General features: G+C 59.5%; 2 protein-coding genes across 4 annotated transcripts in view; one reads left to right on the plus strand and one right to left on the minus strand.

Annotated features, from left to right (window-relative positions):
* The window catches only part of RPA1 (replication protein A1), a 216,070-nt gene that overhangs the window by 19,824 nt on the left and 173,024 nt on the right, over window positions 1-23,222 (minus strand). The window contains exons 2-6 of one of the 3 annotated variants that reach the window (XM_083379727.1): window positions 8,128-8,161; window positions 7,967-8,017; window positions 7,203-7,281; window positions 4,868-4,976; window positions 2,085-2,173 (exon numbers count right to left, since the gene is read on the minus strand). In XM_083379727.1, coding sequence (XP_083235853.1) covers window positions 2,085-2,173; window positions 4,868-4,976; window positions 7,203-7,281; window positions 7,967-8,017; window positions 8,128-8,161 — 362 coding nt within the window. Of the gene's footprint in view, window positions 1-2,084; window positions 2,174-4,758; window positions 4,977-7,202; window positions 7,282-7,966; window positions 8,018-8,127; window positions 8,162-23,222 lie in introns of those variants that run through there. The other 2 variants (XM_083379729.1, XM_083379728.1) reach the window with 2 other exon arrangements.
* On the plus strand, window positions 8,239-21,287 carry SMYD4 (SET and MYND domain containing 4; the record flags this gene model as incomplete). The annotated part of the gene is made up of 11 exons (XM_083379683.1): window positions 8,239-8,395; window positions 8,488-8,632; window positions 10,187-10,276; window positions 12,053-13,145; window positions 13,282-13,464; window positions 14,928-15,088; window positions 15,262-15,397; window positions 17,655-17,771; window positions 18,317-18,440; window positions 19,562-19,723; window positions 20,627-21,287. The coding sequence occupies exons 1-11, from the start codon at window positions 8,259-8,261 to the stop codon at window positions 21,285-21,287; spliced, it is 3,009 nt and encodes a 1,002-aa protein (XP_083235809.1). The 5' UTR covers window positions 8,239-8,258.

Raw genomic sequence — 23,222 nt, forward strand, 5'->3', positions numbered from 1 at the left:
TCACAGATAATAAGCTTTACAGATCTGTGATTGGCTCCTTGCTATACATCAGCAATTGGAGCAGGCCTGACATAGCTTTAGCTGTCAATCTATTGTCCAGGCATGTGGAACACCCAAAGGAATTCCACTGGACTGCTGTTAAGAGGGTACTTAGGTACCTCAGGGGCACGACCGATGCTCTCCTTGTGCTGGAACCAGAGAAGGGGAAGACGGCCCAGCTCTCCGCTTACTCAGACGCAGACTGGGCTGGTGACACCAAGAGTAGACGGAGCACCTCTGGTTTCCTCATATTGCTAAATGGCTGTCCTGTCCATTGGCATGTTAGGCAGCAAAAATTTGTTTCTTGCTCCACGGCCGAGGCTGAATATGCCAGCCTGTCAGACACGGCCAATGATTTGATTTGGTTCAATGATCTGATAACAAACATCTGGGCATCTCCTCCTCTGTCCATCCAAATTCAAGAGGACAACACAGCCGCAATTGCAATCTCGGGGGCATATGCGGTGGGCTCTAGGTCCCGCCACATAGACATACGCTATAAAAATGTCCGGCAGCTTGCCAGAGGGTTTTATACATGTTGAGCATTGTAACACAACTGACCAGATAGCTGATCTGTTCACCAAACCTGTTCCCATTGACCGGCACAACCTTCTGTGTAAGCGTTTGTGTTTGGTCTTCTGAACGTGTTTGTGCATGTCTATGACACCTGCTCGCCCCTCACACACATTCACTGGTCCCTGTCATTGGCTGGCAAGAAGAGGAACTGTTAGATGTTTTGTGCCAGCCATGGCAGTTCCCCCAAAAGGTCATCAGATGGGAGCAAAGAGGCTTCTTTGCTTCCACTGATGAGTCAGGGGTCCCAGGCCCCTGCAGTCCCATTGGTGAGAGAGTTTTATGGTTAGGGAGGGGCTGAGACCCCCCATAAATACCTCTGCTCAAGGGGCTGCTCTTCGTTCTGCTTCTAGTTCTTGTTCTGTTCCAGTTATGCTATGCTAGCTTGCTCTCTGTTCTTTTGTTCTCTCTCACATGCAGGCATGGATGCCTCCATGCCAAGTAATTCTTTCTCTCTAATCTATCGATAAATAAAGATCATATGATTGCATCTCTGCGTTCTGCTTTTCACTTGGAAGCACCTTAACGATCCATCGACCTCGTGAGACCATCTCACAAGGGGGGCCTCGGCTCAACAGTCCTGGCTCGGCTGAGTGGTCCCAGCTCCGGAGACAGTCGGCAAGCAGGTTTCCCGCTGGCTCGCTCACAAACCTCTTCCCTCCCTCCGGATTTAGAGGAGGGGTAGGTGGGGAGTCGCACCTCCAGGGCCAAGGCAGCAACCGGGGTCAGGGGGTTGTCAGCGATTCCGGAAGGGCTTCAGCTCAGGGTTGACCTGCGTTGACCCCCCCTGGACAAAAAGCCCGGCCCCTCCTCGGCTCCTTTGTCTGCCCCTTTCCTGCAACGGGGCTGGGCGAGAGAATCCAAGGTTGGACCCAAAGTCTGGACAGGCCAAGGGCAGAGCGGAAGAAAGCGCTGTGGGGCAGTGGGGGCCGCTCAGCCCTGGGAGTCCATGGACTAGCCTTCATACGGGACCCCAACCTTCCCTCTTCTAGGCCACTCCGTTTACGGAAACAGCTGGCGGGGGGGGGCTTAAAAGAAGCCAGGCCCAACTCCACGCACCCCAGCTCAGGAGCTCCACGGCTTCCCAAATGCCCTTCGCAGCTCCTGGGAAATGCCAGGAGCAGCTCTTGGGGGGGGGCAACCTCAGGGAAGGGCTGAGCTGGGGCCCCCGTGGGTGCCCCTCCCTCGGCAGAGAGCCCAGATCCTCAGATCTCTGTGGCTCTCCCGTGGTTCAGCCACTAATCGTTGTCGGTCACAGAGCTCTGAAAACGGGCCTGTTCCCTGCTGTTCCAAGCCAGTGAATGCCATCCTGCTGGGCTTTGTGATTCCACGCCAATTCTCCCCCCCCCATACATTCCAATGAGGTTCACCAAGGGGCATCAACAGACGACAGGAAAGCGGCCATGATTAAACCAGGTTCAAAGACCAGAACCTGGGCAAAAGGCAGGACTCAGCTAGGAAAGGTGGTTTACCTTCAACATACGGGACTGGATTTCCAATCTTGGTGGGGACGGCGTGACCCGGCTGCAGAACCTCCATTTCCATCAAGACCACCACTCGCCTACAAAGACAAACACGGGTGGGCTCCAGAGGCCTGCTGGATTTGCCGAAGACCCCGGCCCAGCGGGGCCCTGAGCGAAGGGCGGGGGCTCCTCTAGCCCACTGCCCAGCTCAGACTGGCCGAGCAGGAGAAGCGTCACCCACCATCCCCGTGGATCCTCCCCATCAGCCGGAAATAGTTTTCTTGGCTTGTTCTCCAAACAGGGGATCGTGGCTTGTTTGCTTCTTTTATTAGTAAAAACGAACCCGCTTCTTAAGCTGGCACCTAAAAAGGAGGCCGGGAGCTCAAACCGAGAGATCTCGATGGAGCATGAAGGTAGCTTTTGCCAGCATCCGGACCGCTGCTCCACCCAGAGGCAGCCCAAGCCAAAGGGCCAAGCAGGCCGAACTCCCGGTGGAGGGACAGGCGCCAGACAAAGCCGGCGGTGCCGACCTCGGAACGTTCAAGCTGCCCCAAAGGCCCCCGTGGCCAGGAGGGCTGCCAGACGCGTCCCGGCAGGCCAGCAGGCAGGTGGGCTACGGAGGCCAGGCAGGGCCGAGATGGAAGCCGGGGCCTCTCCCGGCCACACGGGCTGCCATGAGCACCTGGCTGGCGAGGCTCCTTGGGGAGTCCCTCTCGGAGGGCAGCGGGACAGGAGCAAGCCCCCAGGCTGCAGGGACCCCTCGGCCTGTGGCCCCCATGGGGACCAAAGTTTCTGTTCCTAAGCGAGGCAGCAGTTAAGGTGCATTTTGCCCTACTTTACGACCTTTCTTACCACAGTTGTTAAGCAAATCGCTGCAGTCGATTAGTGAGTAACATAGCTGTTAAGTGAATCCGGCTTCCCCATTGACTTTGCCTGTCAGAAGGTCCCAAGAGGGGATCACGTGACACAGCAAACTGTCATAAGCACACGCCAGTTGCCAAGCCTCTGATTTTTGATTACATGACTGTGGAGATGATGCAATGGCCACTTTTTCAGTGTTGTTGTAACTTTGAGTGGTTGTAAATGGAGGACCGCCTGTTACGACGCCTTGATGCTCTTCTGAGCCATCTCAACCGCAACCCCTCAGAGCAGGCCATTTCCGACAGCCCCTAAATGCAACCTCTGCAGTCAGGAGAAGGGGGGCTCTCTTCTCACAAGTCCTTCCCCCCACCCCGATCCATATCCGAGGCCCCTACTTGAAAATGACCCTGTCCCCCTCCTCCTGCCATCCACGCGCAGGCAACTGCCTTCCCCTCCTCAAAAGCCCCTCTCGCTCTGCACGGTGGCAGGAGATGCCAAGCAGGAAGTCCCATCTGCTTCATTTCCATCCCTCGCATGTGACTAAATCGCCCAAGCTCTAGGAAGCCGCTGCGTTTACGAGCTGCCTGTGCTCGTTTGGCTATTCCACAGGGCGACAGGCGGCGACCGCATCTGCACAAAAGTGCCCCGAGCTCCGGTTTTATGCGATGAACACATGACCGGTGACCGGCCACCTGCAGGGGTTAGCTCTCTGGCAGTTAGTGATGCCCAGGTGATGGTCTTGCCTCAGCCTGCCTGACTCGGCTGCCCAGGCCCCAAGGTGGCCAAGGGGGAGACCCTCAGCCCTGGACCAGAGGGCAAGAACAGCCCATGCGCACATTCTCACGCACACCCAGGGCCGCGGACCCGACCCCCCAACTGAGAACCCACCCAGCTCCCCTTTCCATCTTGCCAACAATGGTCCCCCCCGGTTAGCTATGCGCTGGGTGCGGAAGGGGCCCCTCAGTGGCCCTGCATTTGGCATGAGGGTGAAAATGGGAAAATCTTCCCTTCCTCTGCGTGCCTTCCTCGTGTGGTTGGATGCCCCCTCCCGCCGCTGTAAGGGAGCTGTCTGCAATGATCTTGGGGTCCCTTTGCTGCCCCCCAAGCACAGAGGCGTCTCCACCCACGGGTGCATCCCGCCGATTTGCACAAGGGGTCTGTGAGGGTCCCAGGACTTCCGTTTTCTTTTAGGAGCAGCTTCACAGCGAGGTGGCATTTTCTGGGCACTGTCCACGACGGTTCCTTTCTTGGCCACTTCCTGCCCACTCGGATCCCATTCAAATATAAGTTGGGATGACAGGAGAGAATGTTTTGGGGCTGAGCTGTGGGGTCCTTGGGACTCTCTGAGCCTGGCTGCTTTCCTGCAGATGTTTTATCACCCAACTAGACAACATCGTCAGCACGTGAGTTTGACAATGAAATGTCTGCAAGAAATCAAAAAAGCTCAGAGCACCAAGGGCCTCACACAAGTTGGGATTTTTGTAACTGGATTTGTGTTGTCCTGCAGGTCTCTCCTACAACCAAGCTTGGTTTGAGCCCAGGTTAATGGCCAGCTTGTTACAGCTGCAACCCGGCACCTGAGCCTACGCCCGACCCTGTTTTTTCCAGCTTCTGTCTTTAGCCCTTCTCACTATGGGAGGGGCCACATGGGGGGAGCTTTGATGGCAAAGTTCCTGGCGATCCTGGCTTGTTATTCTGCGATAACACAACAAAGTGCCATCTCCTCTAAAGCAGTCTTTTCTCACCCTGTGCGTGCCAGGAATGATTCACTGATTTGTGTGGGCAGATGAAAATAAGGACATTTGTCATTTTGCAAAAGTACCAGACGGCCTTTGAGGAAAAAGGGAGCCATTCCCAGTCCCCACAGGCGCCCTCGGGGCCTTCCTTTAAGCCAGGACCAAGCGGCGACTCTTCTGCCTTCCCAGAGTTACCTTCCATCCTTCAGAGTGTTCACAATGAAGCGGTTAATCTGGCAAATGGCATTTGCGGTCAAGCTCTGGTCATCCACCAGAGGGTTCAGCTGCGTGGCCAGCATAAAAGCTGCAAAAGGAAGACAGGCCGGTGTGAGGAGCCCAACGTCCAGGAGGTTAAAATTGCGCCCTCAACCCTGGGAAGTTTAAAAGCTGGCTGCACTTTGCTTATCATCAGCGTCTCATTTGGCAAGCCGTGTTTGATCAAACACTTACAATACAAATTAAAATGTTACTGCAGTCTCTAACGCAATCATCGGAAGTGCCACTTGGCAACCAGTTTTGTAACCCAACGGCATTTGTGCCGAAGCCTCTTCCTATATCGGGCACCACACCTTTCCCAGCTAAGCTTCCCTTCCCCACCGCCCATGTCCAGAGCCCAAAGCTCAGAAGCAGCCCGAGAACCAGCAGGGGTTCCCGAAGAGCGGGGCTGCTCTGGGCGAGAGGCCTCGGGATGCCCACTGTGGCTTCCTGTGGAACAGGCCCTGGTGCTCCTTTGCCTGGAGCACTTCCTGTGGTTGAGCCGATTCCTGGCGCCACGAGGCCTCATCAGTTATTTACTAAATTTATGTGCCTCCAATCTCTGGTCAAGCAACTCTGGGCGGCTTGCAACATCATGAAAGCAAGTACAAATTAATAAACAGGATTAAATAAGTTAAACACCAAAATATAACTGGGGTGGGGTCTTCCTTGTCTGGTATCCACCTTTGGCATGGAAGACCCCCGGCCAGGCCAAATGGCAGAGCCAGGATTTGAGGAAAAGAGAGGGCAGATCTCATCTTGAGGGGCACAAGGTTCCCATGTTCTTCAGCTCTTAAACAGGGCGGCGGCTGCAGGGAATGAATCCTTGAAGGAACAAAGCTGCCCAAGAAAACTGTTCTCTAATCCAGGAGTTCCCAAACGTGGCGAGTTTAAGATGTGTGGACCAACTCCCAGAATTCCCTAGCTGGCTGAGGAATTCTGGGAGTTGAAGTCCACATGTCTTAAAGTTGCCCCATTTGGGAAGCCCTGCTCTAGTCAAAGCAAACCCTTCCTGGTCAGTGCACAGAGTGAATTCTAGGGGATTAAGATAAATACTTCCAGCAGCTTTACAGGACTTTGAGACGGTTGGCAAAACGCTGCTGATAGAGGGAAAGAAATTGGGGAGCCCAAGGAGCTGAAGAGGCCTTCCCAGTCTCAAGGAGGGCCCACTGGCTTCCAACATCCTCCCTGTCGTGGGGAAAAAACCCTCTTTCATCCAGGCTGGGCTTTCCAGCCCTGACCCAGCCCCTTCTCCAGCTACGCGGCTCCTGGCCGGCCCAAAGACTGGAGCCCACCGAGGCCAAAAAATGGAAGCCAAACCAGCCTCTCTGTTCCTGATGAAACTCAAATGCCACCTCCCTCCTTGTCACCCCTGTCTAGCGGCAGTTACAATGCCAAGCTGGGAAGGAGCCATTGTTGACCTGGAATTAGGGGACAGTGTAGGAAACATCGATTGTGAATGTGCAATTGATGTCTTTGGGCACAGGTGCAAAGTCCTGGATGCAGGGTCATGAAAGGCCAGCAAAGGAAAATACTCAATGTCCTAACCCACCCGAGAACATGCTGTATCTTTAGGTAAACACCCAAAAGGAAACACGCTTGTTACCTCTGCTCTTATCTACTGTACGCCAGACTTACTGGGTGAAATCTTTATCATACGTGTGTCAGCTTTGCTGGATGGCTTGCTTATGTAACCAGAAAGAATAAATACAAGGATTTCTTGTCATTTGCAGCTGCTCTCATTTAGAGGAACCCGTCTTTTTGTTCAGCTGAACAAAAACGTAAAACTTGAAGGCAACTTCTGCTTTCCTGTATTTTTTATCAAGCAAAACCTCAGAAGCTGCATATCACCACGGAGGGAGGGGCGGCTCCGTCAAACATTCCTGTACAAGGCAGTGACGTTCTCTGTGCCCCCCCCCCCAGCACAGGGGTTTGGTGCCCAACTCAAAGGATTTGCCTCCTGCAGTGGCAGCCCCCACCGGGGTCTCAGGCAGCCATCAGCCCCTAACCCTGTTTCTTTCTGAAAATGGCTACTTTATGATTTTAATCCGTGTGAACCTTATGAGGTTTTGTGCTGTGAACCTCAACTTCCTCCAGTCCTCAACAGAGCAGAAAGGTGGAGTACGAAGTCAAGAAACCGGATGGGCTGAACTGGAGAATACGGTCCCCCTGATCTCTATGGCTGCTATCCCCCCCCCTTTCTACTGGCAACCACGAAAGGGCTTCTTCGCAGCCTCCTTCTCACTCTGAGCCCTCTCAACACGTCGGTCCTTACAGGAAAGGGTGTGCACGCCATCGCTCATCAGCATCCGGTAGCGTGGGGGGCCGTTCCCCGTGGAGATGGGGCGGATCGTCTAGGAGAGAAAGGCACACAGGTCAGCGGGGGAGGCTCCTTTCTGGGCAACGGGGCACTTTATCCCCCCTCCCGCCTAGGCTGCCTCTTCCGGCACTCAGGAATCCCTTCAGGGGCAGGGAAGGCGCCTCGGCCCTCCTGCCTCCGGCTGCCTCTCGAGCCCAGCCCTGGGCGACATCAACGGCCAGGGAGGAAGACTCTACCCAGTGCTCCAAATGGGTAGGCAGTCCTCGACTTACGACCACAAAACTCACGTTAAGTGAGACAGTTGTTAAGCGAATCACCGCAGCTGTTAGTCACCCGATTGTTAAACGAATCTGGCTTCCCCACTGACTTTGCTCGCCAGAGGGTCGCAAAAGGGGATGGCGTGACCCCCCCCCACAGGGGACACAGCAGCGGTCGTAAGTATGAGTCAGCCGTTCGGCGTCTCCGTTACGATCGCACGACCGGAGGGATGCTGCAAAGGCCCTAGCTGTGAAAAACGGTCACGTTTGTCAACGTCGTTGTAAACTTAAACGGTCCCTAACCGAGCGGTCGTAACTCGAGGACGACCTGCCACCCAGCGGCGTTTCCTACCAGACTGGAAAGTCTCTCCCCCCCCCCCCGCCGGACGCCCTTCCGGGCCTATGGGGAGCCCCCCCCTCCCGCTCCGCCCCGGTCCCCGCCGGAGGGAGGGCGCTACTCACGATCAGCTGCAGCACCGGCCTCCCCACCGGCTCCGCCTGCAGCAGCATGGCCTGCGGGAGAGAGAGAGAGAGAGAGAGAAGAGCGCGGGAGTCGGCGGGGGGGGTCTGGGGGCGCCGCCCGGGAGCCCCCCCCTTCCGCGGGCCGGGGGAGGGCCGCTCACCGCGATGGCCCCCTCGCTCAGCCCCGCCGCCGCCGCCGCCATTCCCGCCAGGGTTCCCGCCACGTGCCCGGCCCCGCCCCTTCCCCTGGCCCCGCCCCTTCCCTGGCTCTGGCGCGGGGGCTGCCGGGAGGATGGAGCTGCTGCCGGGCCCGGCGTGGCGGGCGCGCGCGGGGCGCCTCTGGGCCTCTCTGGGGCCGGCGCGGAGGGAGGGGCTGGCGCGCGCCCCGTCGCCCCGGGAGACGCTCCGCCTGGCCGCCCCCCTCCTCGGGTGAGCGCCCCCCCTCCCCGCCCCTCCCGGCCCCCCCCCTCCCGCCGGACGTCCTGACCCCACCAACGCCCCCCCTCTCCCCCCCCCCGCAGGATCTCCGAGGAGCGGAGCCTCCGCCGCCTGTCCGGCCGCCTCTCGGTGCGGAAGGAGCCCCGGCTGGCCGAGCCCTGCCGGCAGGAGGGCAACCGTCGCTTCCGGGCCGGGGAGCACCGCGCCGCCGCCGCGCTCTACTCCAGGGTAACCGGGAGCCCCTCTCGGCGGGGAACGGGGGGGGGGCGGCGGGCGGGCCCGCTTAGCGACCGCGCTATTCGCTTAGCGACCGCGTCGAGCTGGCTGCGGAGGGCTCGCCTGGCGGTGGAAACTCCGGCCTGCCCTGTGCGGTAGGTGGTCCTCAACTTACGGCAGCTCACTTAGCGACCCTGCGCTGGAAAAAGCCACGTGGCCCGTTGGCGTCCCTCCGGTCACGTGGTCGGAAATCAGCCGCTTAGCCGCTGACTGGTATTTACGATGGTCGCCGTCTTCCCCGGGTCAGGTGCTCGTCTTTCGCGACCTTCCTGTAATCGGTCCGTGGGGCAGGGATTCGCTTAACAACTGCGGCAAGGAAGGTTGTAAAACGGGACAAACTCATTTAACAAAAACTTTGCTTAGCCGTGGAAACGCTGGGCTCAATTAGGGTCGTCGGTTGAGGACTGCCTATACCAGACTCCCACGACAGCTTCGTGCAATTTCGTCTTCTCTGAAACAAAATCAACTATAAGTAACTAAAGAAAATTATCATCATCATCGTCGTCGCATCTCCATCAGCAACGGAGACCGCTGCCCTCTAGCCATGAGTCTTACTCTAGGCCCCTCCGCAACTGTGTGGGGCGAGAGCCTTGATAAACCCAAAGGAAGGGGTCCTGGCCTCTGCCGGGGAGGGGCTGGTGGTGTGTCGGAATCAAGAAAGAGGCAAAAGTGCTGCTCTTGAGCAGTTTCCTTCGTTGCTCCTCACCTGTAGACAGAACCTGGGCAGATTGGAGCAGCTACGGTGCTAGCTCAGGACTCAGAGTTGATCCGTTCCGGGAGGCAAGAGGAGTATCAAAAACGAGCGCCTAAAACAAATTTTTCCCATCAGAAATAATATAGTGAGTCTCAAGGCAGCCAACATCAGAAAGTTCTACCTTGCGTGTTGAGTACCATACTAGAGTACGGGGACAAAATTTTGCATCAAAATGTGTCGAGTATCAAATTAGATGACTTTCAAAGCAGTTGAGTACCAAGGTACCCCTGTACTTGCATCACGGTAAATTTACTCTGAGGATGGGTGGGGAAGAGCTGTTCGAACTCTCTACCATTGACTTACGTTTGGCTGCCTCTTGGCCTTCTGGATGTATTTGTTTGTTTAATGAAGTGTTTCTCAGTCGTGGCAAGTTGAAGATGTGTGGACTTCAACTCCCAGAATTCCCCAGCCAGCATTGGTACCTGGGGAATTCCGGGAGTTGAAGTCCACACATCTTAAAGCTGCCAAGGTTGAGAAACACGGGTTCAATGTACTTGCTGTCCATCTCGCCACGGGGCAGCTCTGGTTGGCTTACAACAGTAAAACAGAAGAAAATGATAAAAAATGTAAACCTAACAATAGCAAAGCAACGAAGCAATAAAAATTAAATGAATTAAAAGATGGCCGGAGGGGGGAGCAGGAAGTGCAGGGGTGAGGGACGCAGCTCCCCCCTCTCGGAATCCAGACTGCATTCCGCCACAGTGTGGCCGATCTAATCTGTAAAACGTCCTCTCTGCCTTTGGTTCTCGCAGGCCTTGTCCCACGCGGAGGCTGGCAGTCCAGAAATGGCCCTCTGTTACGCCAATCGCTCTGCAGCCCTTTTCCACCTTGGTCAGTTTGAGGTGAGTTTAATAAATTGCTTTTGCTCAGAGTTCAAAATGCTTCCCTCCCAGGGACAGGTTTTTCCCCCCTACCCAGTAAGACGTTATATTCTTTCTGATTTAAAGATTCCTTGTCTGCCAGATGGCTGTAGAAAGGAGCATTTCCAAGTAACGTTAGCTGCCACCTCATGCTTGCTCTCCGCAGCCAAGTCAGTATGAGCTGCCCTGGACTGGGCGGGGAGGGGGCAGGTGGGAGGGGGGATGCTGAGAGGCAAAGGAACGTTCACTGTAGCCCTTTGGGAAGAGCTTCAGGGTCAGGGTGGGCGCGTACCAACTTACGCCTGCACTCCGCCCTGAAAACACCTTGTTTGAATTTGGTGGGCCGTGAGGGTGGGGGCCGGCGAGGGGAGGCAGCTACGGGAGGGAGAAGTGAGACTTGGGGGTTTGGGTGACCGATCTTCAGTTCTGGACATGCACTACTGCAGAGTTCCCCAGCCTTTCTGGCTTTGGGGACCGGCCTGTGGCGGGGGAGGATGGGGGGGTTGTCAGCGCCAGCGGCAGGCAAGTGGGTGTGGTGCTCACTCACTGCCCGGTCAAATGGGGATGCACGCATGCTCTCGTCTGCCGCTTCGGGTGGCCCAGTTCTGAAAAGCTCATGGCCCGGTAGTGGGCCGGGGGTTGGGGACCCCTGCGCTACGGTAATTCGCTTGACTTCTAGTCAGCTATACCTTTCTCATTAAACGGAGTTAAAAATGGTTCTTAATTAAAGATGAGGCAGTTCTGACAGGCGCTCTGAGGGTTTTTTTCCCCACTGAGCAGTTGTTCAGACCGCAGCCTCTCCCACACCGTAGCATCGTTAAGATGTGTGGATCTCGACTCCCAGAATTCCCCAGGCAGCCCTGCTCTCCTAACATGTCCAAAGGCTGGCAGGACAGCCACGGGGAGTTGGTGGCGCCCATGTTGAGCCAGTCCAGGTGCCAGGTCCTCTGCAGGCAGGTGTGGGGAAGGAGCTGAGCGGCCTCCCTCTGGGGCAGGAGCAGGGGGGGGTGCAGCCTCAACTCATGGCTACGTACAGCTGCCTGTTCCACGGGCCCCGGGGGGGGGTGCAGCTGAAGTGCAGAAAGGAGGCGAGCTGATAAACGAAGGAAATTACAGGACAGCCTCTGGCTCACAGTTGGGATCAAACGTTTTGTTGCTAAGCAAGGCAGTTCTTAAGTAAGTTGCCCCCACTTTTGCAGCCATTTTTTGCCACAGTTGTTAAGCGAATCCCACATCGTTAAACAAGTCCAGCTTCCCCCCCTGGACTTTGCTTGCCAGAAGTGGGATGCGGAGGTTGTGATCGTGGGATCCCGGGATGCTGTCACCGGCCTCTGTGTGCGGCAGAGGCCAAAGCCCCAGATTACGATCATGTGACTGTGGGGTATTGCCACAGTTTTCCGAGCGCTGATTGTAAGTCCCTTTTTTCAGTGCAAGTGTGAGTTTGAACAGTCGCTAAGCAAATGGTTTTTAAGTCGAGGACTCGCCAGTAAGTGGGGATAAGGAAACAGAGTCCAGCAGACTTGGTGCTAAGCCAGCCAGTCCTTTTCTGGCCCGCCCTCCGTGGCTCCCTCGTGTTCCCCACCCTCCTTCCTCTCGCCTCCAGGCTCTTTCTTCCCTCTGTCGGGGGGGGAGGGGAGGGGGCTGGAGAAAGTGCCGCTTTTAGCCATACGTTTCCCCCCCCCCGAGCAGCCAAGAATCTGGGGTGGCTCCACCAGGCCCCTTCCTGGAAGCTGGGGGAACCTGACTTCCTCTCTGCAGGTCTGCCTGGAGGACATCGGACGGGCGCAGCAGACGGGGAGCTGCCCGGAGAAGCTGCTGCCGAAGATCCAGCTGCGCAGGGCTGAGTGCCTGCTGTCTTTGGGCCGGCTGCAGGAAGCGGCGGACGCCCTGCGCCGTGTTCAGGAGAGCCTCTCTGCGGAGCAGAGGCCGGAGGCCGCCCGTCACCGGGCGCTGCTGGGCCGGCTGGAACAGCTGCGGGACGGAGGCGGTGAGGAGAGCGGGGGCTTCCGTCCGCCGCCTGCTGCGCCCGGCCAGGCTCCACTGGATCCGGAGCCCTGGGAGGAGAGCAGCCACGTCTCTGGCGCCTCGGTGGCCGTGAGCTTGCGTTTTTCCAGCTGCAGAGGGCGCCATTTAGTTGCCGCCGAGGATCTTCCTCCTGGGAAGCTCTTAGTGAGGGAAGCGGCGTTCGCCAGCGTCCTCTGTCCCGGGGAGAGCCTCTTGCTGGAAGGCACTGCCCAGGCCCTGCAGGACGGGCGGCTGTCCAACCCCGACCTCCACTGCCACCACTGCCTGCGCCCGCTGCTGGCCTCCGTGCCCTGCCGAGGGTGCAGCTACAGCAGGTACTGCGGCCCCGGCTGTGCCCAGCTGGCGTGGAGCAGCTACCACTGGGCAGAATGTGCCCTCGGAGGGCTGCTGCTGGCGCTGGGAGTCTTCTGCCACGTGGCCCTCCGGACCGTGCTGCTGGCCGGCTTCGCGCAAGTGAAAGCCATGGTCATCCAGTCGCAGGACGGAGGCGCCCCGGTCGTTGCGGCAGCTGCAGAGCAGGGCGCCCAGCCCATTCCTGGCTGTGAGGACGACGGACGGTACAGCGGCTCCTACCGGGCCATCTTCAGCCTTCTGCCTCACACGGATCGGCACAGCCCCGGCCTCAGGTTCCTCTGCGGCCTGAGCGTGGCCGCCTTGTGCAAGGCCCTGGAGGAGGACGCTGGCCTGGGAGCCTGGATCGCAGAGGGGGCCACGGAGGAGGAAGCGGACACCCCCGCTGGGCTGGAAGTCTTGGGGGAGGCCATGCTGCATCATGTGCTGCAGCTGCAGTGCAATGGCCAGGCTGTGACCGCCCTGCGCCCATCGGGTCAGTGGAGGCGGCCTCGCAGGGGGCGGGGTGGGCGCTGTCGTCCCTCACCTAAGAGGCCGGGGGTGCGGGCGTCAGAGGGAGGCTGCGTGTCTTCTGAGCGTCTCGGCTTCCAGCTTTTCGCTCTTCCTCCCAGGGCCTGAAGACGGGCTGGTGGCTGGCAGCGGGCAGGTGCGCCTGGCCACGGGCCTCTTCCCGGCGCTCAGCCTGCTGAACCACTCCTGCGACCCCAACACCAGCGTGGCTTTCACTGGCTGCATGGCGGAGGTCAGGGCCCTGCGCCCGATTCCTCGCGGGCAGGAGCTCCTCCACTGCTACGGTGAGCAGGAATCGGCCCTCCTGGCATTCCCCCCGAGGGTCAGGATGGCTTTTGCGGGGAAGCTCTTGCCAGTCTGAAAGTGCTTCTCTTTATCTTGGGGTAACCCTGGGAGGGCTGGTCTGAGGCTTTAGTTAAGCTCTCGGCCCCCTAAGTTTCATTCGGTCATTTTTATTGAATTTATACCACTGCGCCCCCCGCTTGCCTCTGGCTGTGGCTGGTGTAAATAACTGGAGCACAAACTAAACAACCATTGAAGCCAACGAAAAACGATTTAAAAACCAAATAATAATAATAATAATATACATTTTATTTATTAGAAAAAATGTATATGGCTGCCCGTTTCCCCCATTTGTGGTGACTGGACAGTTTACAGAAGTTAAAGGCCAACACAAACCCCAGTCATTGCCCATCTACACACCCCCCCACATACTTCGCCCAGGTCCGCCTGGTGCGCCAGTTGCGGCCCTATCTAGACCGGGATGCCTTACGTATGGTCACTCATGCGCTCATGACCTCTCGTCTTGACTACTGCAACGCTCTCTACATGGGGCTACCCTTGAAGACCACTCGGAGGCTCCAACTGGTACAGAATGCAGCCGCGAGAGTTGTGTTGGGGGTTTCCCGACACTCCCATGTCACACCTTTGCTCCGCGAGCTGCATTGGCTTCCAGTTGTCTTCCGGGTGAGGTTCAAGGTGCTGGTAATGACCTACAAAGCCCTACATGGCATGGGTCCGGAGTACCTTGGGGAGCACCTGCAGCCGGCGTCAACTTCCCTCCGCCCAGTACGCTCCCACAGAGAGGGCCTCCTCAGGGTGCCACCGGTCAAAGAATGCCGACTGGTGGTCCCCAGGGGGAGGGCCTTCTCTGTGGGCGCGCCGGATTTATGGAACCATCTTCCGGTCGAGCTCCGGATGGCGCCCGATCTCCGCTCCTTCCGGCGCGATCTTAAAACCCATCTTTTTGAACAAGCTGGCCTGGCCTGATGGGATGGGGTTGGATTTTATAAATTGGTCTTAACTTTTAATCTGTATTAATTTATTACGGGCATTGTTGTTTAATTACTTTTTAATAATTTTTAATTTTTGTATCTTGTTTTTATTATGTATTGCCCTGTTCACCGCCCTGAGTCCTTCGGGAGAAGGGCGGTATACAAATTAAATTAATAATAATAATACACACCCCGGCAACAATAACCAGGGAAGCCGCTTGGTGGGCTGCATATCCCCTGGGGTCCCCCCAGGCCCAGCAGCAGAACCCCATCTCCAGGGCCTTCTGAAGGAGTGTCAAGGGGGGGGCGGTCTACTCTGCAGGTAGGGTGCCACCACGGAGAAAGCCCTGCTCACCGGAAAACAGCAGCCAAGCGGAAACTGCTGGGCTTCGTGTAGATCTGTGCCAGCCCCCCCTCCCCCAGGCTGACCGTTCCCCTCTTGCCTCGCCCCCCCTTTTCCCCCTTGCCAGCAGGGCCCCACAGGTGCCGAATGGGGGCTGCTGAGCGGCGCAGGCAGCTCCTGGCTCAGTACTTCTTCGAGTGCCGCTGTCGGGCCTGCTTGGAGGAGCTGCAGCCCAGGGACGGCCCCGAGGCCAGCCTCTTCTGCTGCCCAGCCTGCCAGAGGCCCATGCAGGTGAGTCTGCTCAGGTGCTGCTGCAGGTGAGCGTGCAAGGCCCCTCCCTCCCTCCCTCCCACTGCCAGCCCAGACGTGTTGGGTGCCAAGCGTGGCGTGCCTGGCCGCCTGCCCGGCCGTCGGAGCACCGGACCAGGGAGCCGTCCCCAACGTGTCTCCCCTGGGCTTCCTAGGGGAGCGGCACCCTCCTCCGCTGCTCAGGCGAGGCCTGCAACCACCAGGCCCCCCAGGAGGACTTCCACCGCCGGCTCCTCCGTCTTCGGCACTCGACCCAGACAGCCTCGGAGCTCCTGGAGCACGGCAAGCCGGGTGAGGCCCCTCCCTCCCCTCCCCCCCTGCATCCCGGAGTCCTTTTTGAGAGGCCAAAAGGGTTCCCGCTGGGCCGCCAGGGGGGCCCGGGAGAACGTGGCATCATCGCAACCTATTTATTTATTTGTATCTGACTTCATAAGTCACTCAAGACAGCAGGCGTACCTAGTCCTCCTTCCTTCTCTAGCTTCCTCCACCACAACCACCCTGCGAGGTTGGTTGGGCTATGAAAGAGGGATCGGCCCACGGTCGCCCAGCTTGCTGCTCTCTGAGCTTGGAGGGTTTATTGCTGGTTAGCGTCTTCAGCGCACCGAGGCCGTTATCTAGTTGGGTCGTGAAACGTCTGCAAAAAAAATGTACCAAGCTCAGGGAGGCCCCCCCCCCCGGTTTCTCCCCCCCCCCTCCCGAGCCAGAAATATTCTCCTCTGTCAGCTCAGGTGGACGGGAACTCCTGATTTCCAGCTTTCTAGCCTGGGGCCTTCACCACCAGCTCCTCATAAGTTATACGTTTTGTTTTACTCAGTTTGACGTGAATTATTTGCATAAGCAAATAACAGGGCTGCAGTTTTGTTTTTGTTTTTTTTAAAAAACCCTCCTGGCTTCAGACAGGGAGCCTCACCTCCCTTCCAAAAGTCCCCTCAGCCCCCCCCCCCACAGACACACACACACAGACACACACACAGCCTGCCGCCAATCTGGGGCTGGGAGCTGCTCCTGGGAGACGGTGGGGATTTCAGAGCAAGCCTCTTCCACAAAAAACCCAGGGGAAAAACCCCTTTTCTGCCTTCTGAGGGCTGCCTGGATTTGCAGCCCAGACCTGCGACTTCCGGTCCTGAGCCTTCCTGTACCCGGAGCAGCCCTTGCAATGGGGAGGAGTGCCAGGAGGGAAGACGGGGTGGGGGAGGGAGAAGGGGGGGGTTGCCTGTCTCTCACACTGACTGGATGTGTCCCTTCCCGGTTGAAAATGGCCCAAGTTAAACCCAAACCATCCTGTAAGCAAAATGCAACATCGACCGACTGCATCAGCTGCCTCGTGAGCGTGAACAGAGTGCCTGACTCCCTGGAGAGCAAGCAGCCTACCTCTCAGGCCGGCTGAGCCACTCAGCTGGGTGGCACCGGCCCTCATGCTTGTGAGCAGGTGTGCCCGTGCCGGCGTGCCCAGACGGGTGCCTCCAACGGGACCGCCTGCCTTGCCAGGTGCCGGTTTGCCCTCCTGCAGTCCGGCTTCCTCTGCGGGAGTTTCTGCACAGAGCAGCAGCCGCTCCCCTCACGGGGGGGGGGGACGTGTTTCCTTCAGAGCCCCCCCCTTTCTTCTCTCTGGCTTGGGGATCGCCCTGGAGGGCTGCGGGGGCAGCTCCATGCCCTCACCCAGGGGGGGGGCCTTCCTCATCCTGCAGAGTCTGCTGGCGGGCCCAAGCCCAGCTCTCCTGCCATGGCGTCTGCCCGGGAGGAGGGGGAGATGGGGGGTCTCTTTTTAGAGAACTGTTAAAGGTGGGCAGTAAGGCCTTCCCTGGTGTGTGTGTGTGTGTGTGTGTGTGCATTCCCCAAACAAGTGGGAAGGGAATTCTCGGGGCAGAGTTATTGGGGGAGGGGGGCACTTGTGGAAAGCAAGACCATGGGAGGGAATGGAGGAATCCCCTCTTCTGTCATCAGCCCCCTCCCCCCCCCGTGGCCCCCTCCCCCGGCCGCTGCATGGGCTTGGACTGAAAGGCAAAGGGAGCGGATGGGCAGCCCAAGTGGGGTTTCCTCCCCAGGCCCAGCAGGGGGCAGCTGGGGGGCTTCCCCCTCAAGGGGGCTCTGTCCTGGTTGGCTCCAGCTCTCCCCTGCCTGCGAACAGCCACGGCAAGGGCTGTGCCAGGCGTCCAGAGCCAGACGCGCTCCCCCCCTTGTGGGAGGAGCCAAAGAGCCAGGGGCCTTTTCCTCCACCTGCAGGGGTGGCTTTCCGCTCCGGCCCCAGTTCGAAATCTGCCCAGCAGAAACGCCCCGGAAGCGTTCTGCCTGGGAGAGCTGCTCTGTGAGGCGAGCCCCGTGGGAGGGACGGGTCAGAGGGGGGGGGGAAGGTGAGGAACCCCCCTGCAGAGCTGATGTCATAGAAGGATGGATGGGGAGGGGAGCACTGTCTTCCCCCCCCTTTTTGACTCGGCCCGGCTGGCCACCCTGCGGAGGCCCCGCAGTCCTTCCCCCTGGCCAGCGAGGGCGGGAGTCCAGCCGGTCAGGACCGCCCCTCACCCCCCCCCCCGCTTCCCTTTGGGGCCAGGTCGGGCCCTGGAGCTGCTGCAGAAGTGCCAGCTGGACGCCCAGAGCTTCCTCTCGCCAGCGCACCTGAGGATGGGCGAGATCGAGGACCACCTGGCCCAGGTGTATGCAGCCACAGGTACGAGGCCCCTGGCGCCGCCCCTTCACCTCCCTCCGCTGCTGTCCGAGGCTGCGGGGGGGCTGACTTACCCCACCCCCCTCAAATCAGGACCAGAATTTCTGCTGCTGAGCAACGTGGCTTTTAAAATCGGCCGCCAGATTTGACCCCCTTTTTTATTGACGGATGTTAAGCAAATCACCGCAGTCGTTAAGTGAATTGTGGGGCCGTTAAGCGAGTCCGGCTTGCCCCATTCACTCGCTCACGGGAAGGCTGCAAACAGCAACCACCCGGCCCCAGGGACGCTGCAGCCGTCGTAAATGCATGCCAGTTGCCCAGTGCCCAAATTTTGTACCCTGTGAGTAAGGATGCACGCTGCAGGTGTGAGGATCGATTGGAAGTCACTTTGTTCAGTGCCGTTGTAACTGAACGGTTGCAGCTGGAGGATCGCCTGTAGTTTGTACCCGCTTGTGTTACTGCGCATCCACGCTTTCCGCAACGAGGGGAGGGCCGCCTCCCGCTCCCCCCCCCTCTCAGGGCCTCCCCCCCTCTTGCTTTTGGCCCAGGGAGGTGGCAGGAAGCAGCCGGGCACCTGCGCAGGAGCCTCCGGTCCGTGGAGGCCCATTTCGGCCCTGACAGCGTCGAAGCCGGCCAGGAAGTCTTCAAGCTGGCCCAGGTCCTCTTCAACGGGTGAGCACGCTGCCCCTTCCCCTTCGGCCACAGGCTCCGCCGGGTGGGCTTCGAGATGAGCTGGCCGGCCTCTGGCATGAGGTCTGGGGCGGTGGGGGCAGGCTTTTCTTTTCGCATTTGTGCTCTGGGGGCCCCCGGCCCATTTCTTCACCGGCACAGGGGCTCCCTCGCGCCCTGGCCCAGGGACTGGCCTTGCCCGGGCGGCCTTGCCCGGTTGTTGGTCTGGGACGGAGGGGGCTGGGAGAGAGAGAGAGAGAGAAAAGAGTTAATTTCTCCTTGCTGTGTCCAGCACAGAAATCTCAGAAAAGCTTTAGCAGAGTTGTTGTTGTTAGCTGTGAAGTCTCATGAGGTGGCCAAAGGATTTGAGTTTTAGCTTCAGGATCTGGCTTTCTAAAGAGCACTCAGGGTGGATCTCCTCTAGGACCGACCGATTTGATCGCCTTGCAGTCCAAGGGACTCGCAGGAGTCTTCTCCAGCACCAGAGTTCAAAGGCCTCCATTCTTTGGCGCTCAGCCTTTCTTATGGTCCAACTTTCACAGCCATACATTGCAACTGGGAAGACCACGGCCTTGACTATACGCACTTTTGTTTAGCAGAGGCTTCTCTGAAAATGACCCCTTTGAGCCCCCCTCAGCCGGGGAACAGACTCAAGAAACGCCCCCCCCCCCCAAACTCTGCTTTTTTCCTTGCAGAGCCCGGGGGCAGGATCTTGAAAGGCCCACAGAGCGTCTCCCCCCTCCCCCCCCAGTATGCCAAAGAACATCAGAGCGGGGCAGCCTTGAGCCCCTTGCCCACTTGCCCCTCCCTCCCGTTCATGGTGTCCCAAGCTCTTCGCGGGAAGAGGGGGGGTCCAGATTGTGGCAGAAGGAGAGGGTCTGTTTTTGTTGCGAAGTGTGCAAAGGTGACCTTGGCCGTCTGGTGACCTTGGCCTTCCGGCTTCCCAGGCTGGCCCAGCACCACCACCGCCTGCCTTCCACACTGTCCCCAACCGGCCAGGCGCAGCCCCCCCAGGAGGGGTCTGGTGCTGGGGGCCTGCCCTGTGGGTCCATCCGGGGCGGGGGGGGCCTCCAGGGCTTTCGCTCGCCAACCCTCTTCTTCCTTTTTGCCTCCGGGGCCGCCAGGCGCTTGGCCTCCGAAGCCCTGCAGGCCGTCCAGAGGGCCGAGGCGGTTTTGTGGGTGCACCTGGGCCCAGAGAGCGGCCAGCTGCAGGAGCTGCGAGAGATGAGGGTCTGCCTGGAGGAGGAGCTGCTCCGAACTGCACCCGCAGCGGCAGCCGAGATGCTGTGAGTGGACACGCCAGTCGGCCTACTGTGGGGAAGGGGCTTGGCACACACACACCCCGCCCGTTAAGGAGCCAAAGCAAGAAATCACCGGACCATGTGCAGAGCGGCCACCTTGGGCTCCGGCTTGCTGATCGGCCTGGCGGGGGGGGTCCAACGGCCTCACCCCCCCCCCTGTAGCCTTGCCAGGATGCCAGGCATGCCTGGGTCTGTGCCAGCCCAAGGGCATCGTTGCCTGGAAGGAAAAGAGGCTGCTGCATTTGTGGACTTGGCTGAGGGGGGCCTTCCCTCACTCCCTGCTTCCCCCCCCCGTCCTCCCCACAATCCCCCCCCGCCATTTCTCCACCATCCGTTGGGCGTTGAAAAAGGCACTCCGGAGGCTCTTTAAGGCAGAAGCTCTTTTATTGGACCATGTAAGCAAAACCAGCTGCGGGACACAGTCAAGGAGTGCCCCCCTTTTGCTCCCGCGGCTCGGGGGGGGTTGTCTGGGAGCGCTTTAGGCCTGCTGAGGGTCGAGGATCTTTCCGATGAATAGGAGGGTGCCGCTGTCGTTGTCGTAAAGCACAAACAGGAAGGGCCTGTCCAGCGTGTAGTCGATGGGGAAGTTCAGCCGAGCGGCCTCCGTCTCCGAGGCAAACACGGGGCTGGCCCCGTCCTCCCCGAGCTCGAAGGCCACCTTGTGATGCGCCTGGGAGAGCCTGATGGGCTTGGCGGAAATCTTGCCGAGGTTCGGCGTGGAGAAGAGCACCTGGAGCCCTGCAAGGGAGGGAGGGAGGGCCGTTACCACCCGGCTGCCCCCTCCCCCTCTGCTGAGGCCTGGAGGCCGAGTGACTTTCTAGCCGCTCACCACCGCGAGGAGGGATCCTCTGCTCGCCCCCCCGGACAAATGCCTCTCACCTGTTGCAGTGGCTCCTGTTTGGGCAAGCAGCCGTTTGGGACCCCTCCCCCCAGGCCCCATGAAAGGGCCGGCCCCTGGCCAGACCCACAGAGGAAGCCTCGGCAGCAGGAGCACCGGCCCGCTCGGCCCCTTGGCCCGAGGACCCCTGCCAGGCACCTACGCATTGCCTGCAGCGCCTCCCCCAGACTCGTCTCAGCCACCAGCCTCAGCCGCGGCACCCTCAGCGCGGCCTGGACGGTCTTCAGCTGCTTGTCGATGTCGCGGACGAACTCTGCGGTCAGGCTGTCCTCGATGAGGGTCAGGTTCTGGGTGAGGCTCTCGGGCAGGAAGAACATCAGGCTGACCCCTCCAACCAGGGGCAGCTGGGCGATCTGCAGCAACAGCCGGGGAAGGGGGAGTGGGCCGAGAGGCCGGCTCGGCATTCGGCGGGGGGGGGAAGCCACCCCTCCCACGCCTCCCCCGGCCTGTGCACAGAGAGGACCCCTGGTGAGGGAGGGGTGCACTGCATGGGCTGCTCAGCTCAGGTGCCATCGGGGCTGCCCCACGTGGAGCTGTGAGGTAAGGGGACCAACATGTTGTCCCAGGGCTGCTGGGGGGGGAAGAGGGCAGTGGGGCCTCCGGGCAGCCGTGTTTCCCCAGTTGGCCCACCCCCTCCCCCCACGCTCCTAGCTGACCTTGCAGCTGAGCTCAGAGTCGAAGCCGTACTTCAAGATGGCTCTGGGGGCTGACATCATGGGCACCCGGGTGGTCCGGCCTTCGTCCAGGTGGAAGTCCTGAGGCTTGGTCAGCTTGGGGTCAAACCTGGTCGCCCACTGCCCTGCGGCCGGAGGGGAAGGAAAGGCCGAGTGGAGGACGCCCTCCCTTCGGAGGAGGAGCCCGGCTTCCCTTGGCGGGCGGGCCTACCTTTGAAAGAGGCAGCCCCCAGGAGCAGGATGCTGAGCCCGGCAGGGATCTCCCCCAGGAATCGGACGACTTTGCCCCCCGTCCGCTGCTGCACCCACTGGTTGATCTCCTGCAGATCCGCCCGGGCGTTTCCGCTGAGCACCCGGGGCCGGAAGCCGTAGGATTTCTCCAGCTCGTTCACAAAGGTGATTCTCATCCTCAGCTCTGGGGGGAGGGGAGAGAAAGTGCCCCATTGAGCCCTCGCCCGGGGCTGAGCCCCCCCGCTCCTCCTCCCCCCCCAAGGTGAAGGAGACCCACTTCTCTCCATCACCAGGCGGGAGGCGCTCTTCAGGCCCTTGCTGGGGGTGCCGAGGCTGCCCAGGAGCTCCTTGTAGGTGCCGTGCAGGTTGGCCTTGTCCAGCGTGTCGTAGAAAAGCGCCCGGGAGATCACGTCCTCCGTCCGCTCGCCCGCCCCTGCCGGCCACGGGGAAAGACAGAGGGAGGGAGCTTGTCAAGGTCCCTTCCCGGGAGGGCCCTGGCCCCAGGGGGGGGCAGGGTGGGAGGGGAGCTCACCCAGCGAGAGGGCCGAGAGGGCCGTGGCGACACTGAAGGGGGAGAGCAGGACATTGGCCGAGGGGGTCTGGCCGGACTGCTGGCGGAAGAGGGTGTAGCCAAAGTTGGAAACGGCAGCGGCCAGTTTGTTGACGGGGTTCTTGTAAAAGGGGTCCTCCTCCTCCTCCTCCCCGGCTTCCCTTGCGGGGTCCGGCTCCTTCGAAACACCAAAGAGGGGGCCTGTCACCACAGCCCTGGGGGTCTTTCTGCTGCACTGGAGCGGGAACCCCCTGTGCGGGCTGCAAGGTATCCCTCCCCCTGGGTGGAACGGCAAGGGGGAATCCCCCAAGGCCGTCCGGCCTGTCCAGGGGACCCCTGGCTGACCTGGGGGGCGTTTGCTGGGCTCGCGTCCTGGCTTCGGCAAGGGACGGCCAGGGCCGCCAGCCCCAGGAGGACCATCAGGTGTTTCATGGTGGAACCTGCAGGGGGAGGAGGGAGACGGGCAGAGTGTTATCCTGAGGTAAGATGGGCGGCCAGGAAACTTTCTAAGTAAATAAATAGAGGAGTGCAACGGCTGAGGCCTCCCCGTCTGTGGAGAATCGCGACACCTTGTCCCAAAGGCGCTTTTTCCCCAAAAGGCCCCCGGACGTTCTTGGGTTTGATTCCCCTTGAAAACCTCTCCCTTCTCACCCAAGGGGCGTCCTCAGTTCTTCCCCGGCTTCTTGGGTGAGAAGCGAAACGTCTTCGAGGGGAATCAGACCCGAGAGAGTCCTGTGGCCCTTTGGAGAAAGCCCCTCTTCCCGTGCCCCCTGGCTTCTTGCCAGCAGCCACAGTTTGGGCTGCTCTTGCCAGCCGGCGGCCCTGAGCCCAGCACTGGGCCTTTTCTCCTGGGCGAGGGGCGCGGGTGGAGAGGGACCCCGTCTTTCCACTTTCCCACAGGAAGCCGATCAAAAATGGACATGGTGGAAGTATCATGCAGTAATTTTCAACTGAGTGTTTAGATTTGTCAAGTTTGGAAAGTGCCCATTCTCTTCACAGAGCGAGTGTGCCCACGAGAGGCTTCCGGTACTTAGGAAGTCCCAGAGAGGGGGGGGGGCTTCGTCTCTGGAGGGTGTTTTTCAAGTGGGCCTCGAGGACCTTCTGCTCGGGTTTATCTGTCTGGTTTTAATG

The sequence above is a fragment of the Vipera ursinii genome (assembly GCF_947247035.1).
Source record: "Vipera ursinii genome assembly, chromosome: 1".
Lineage (NCBI taxonomy): Eukaryota > Metazoa > Chordata > Lepidosauria > Squamata > Viperidae > Vipera > Vipera ursinii.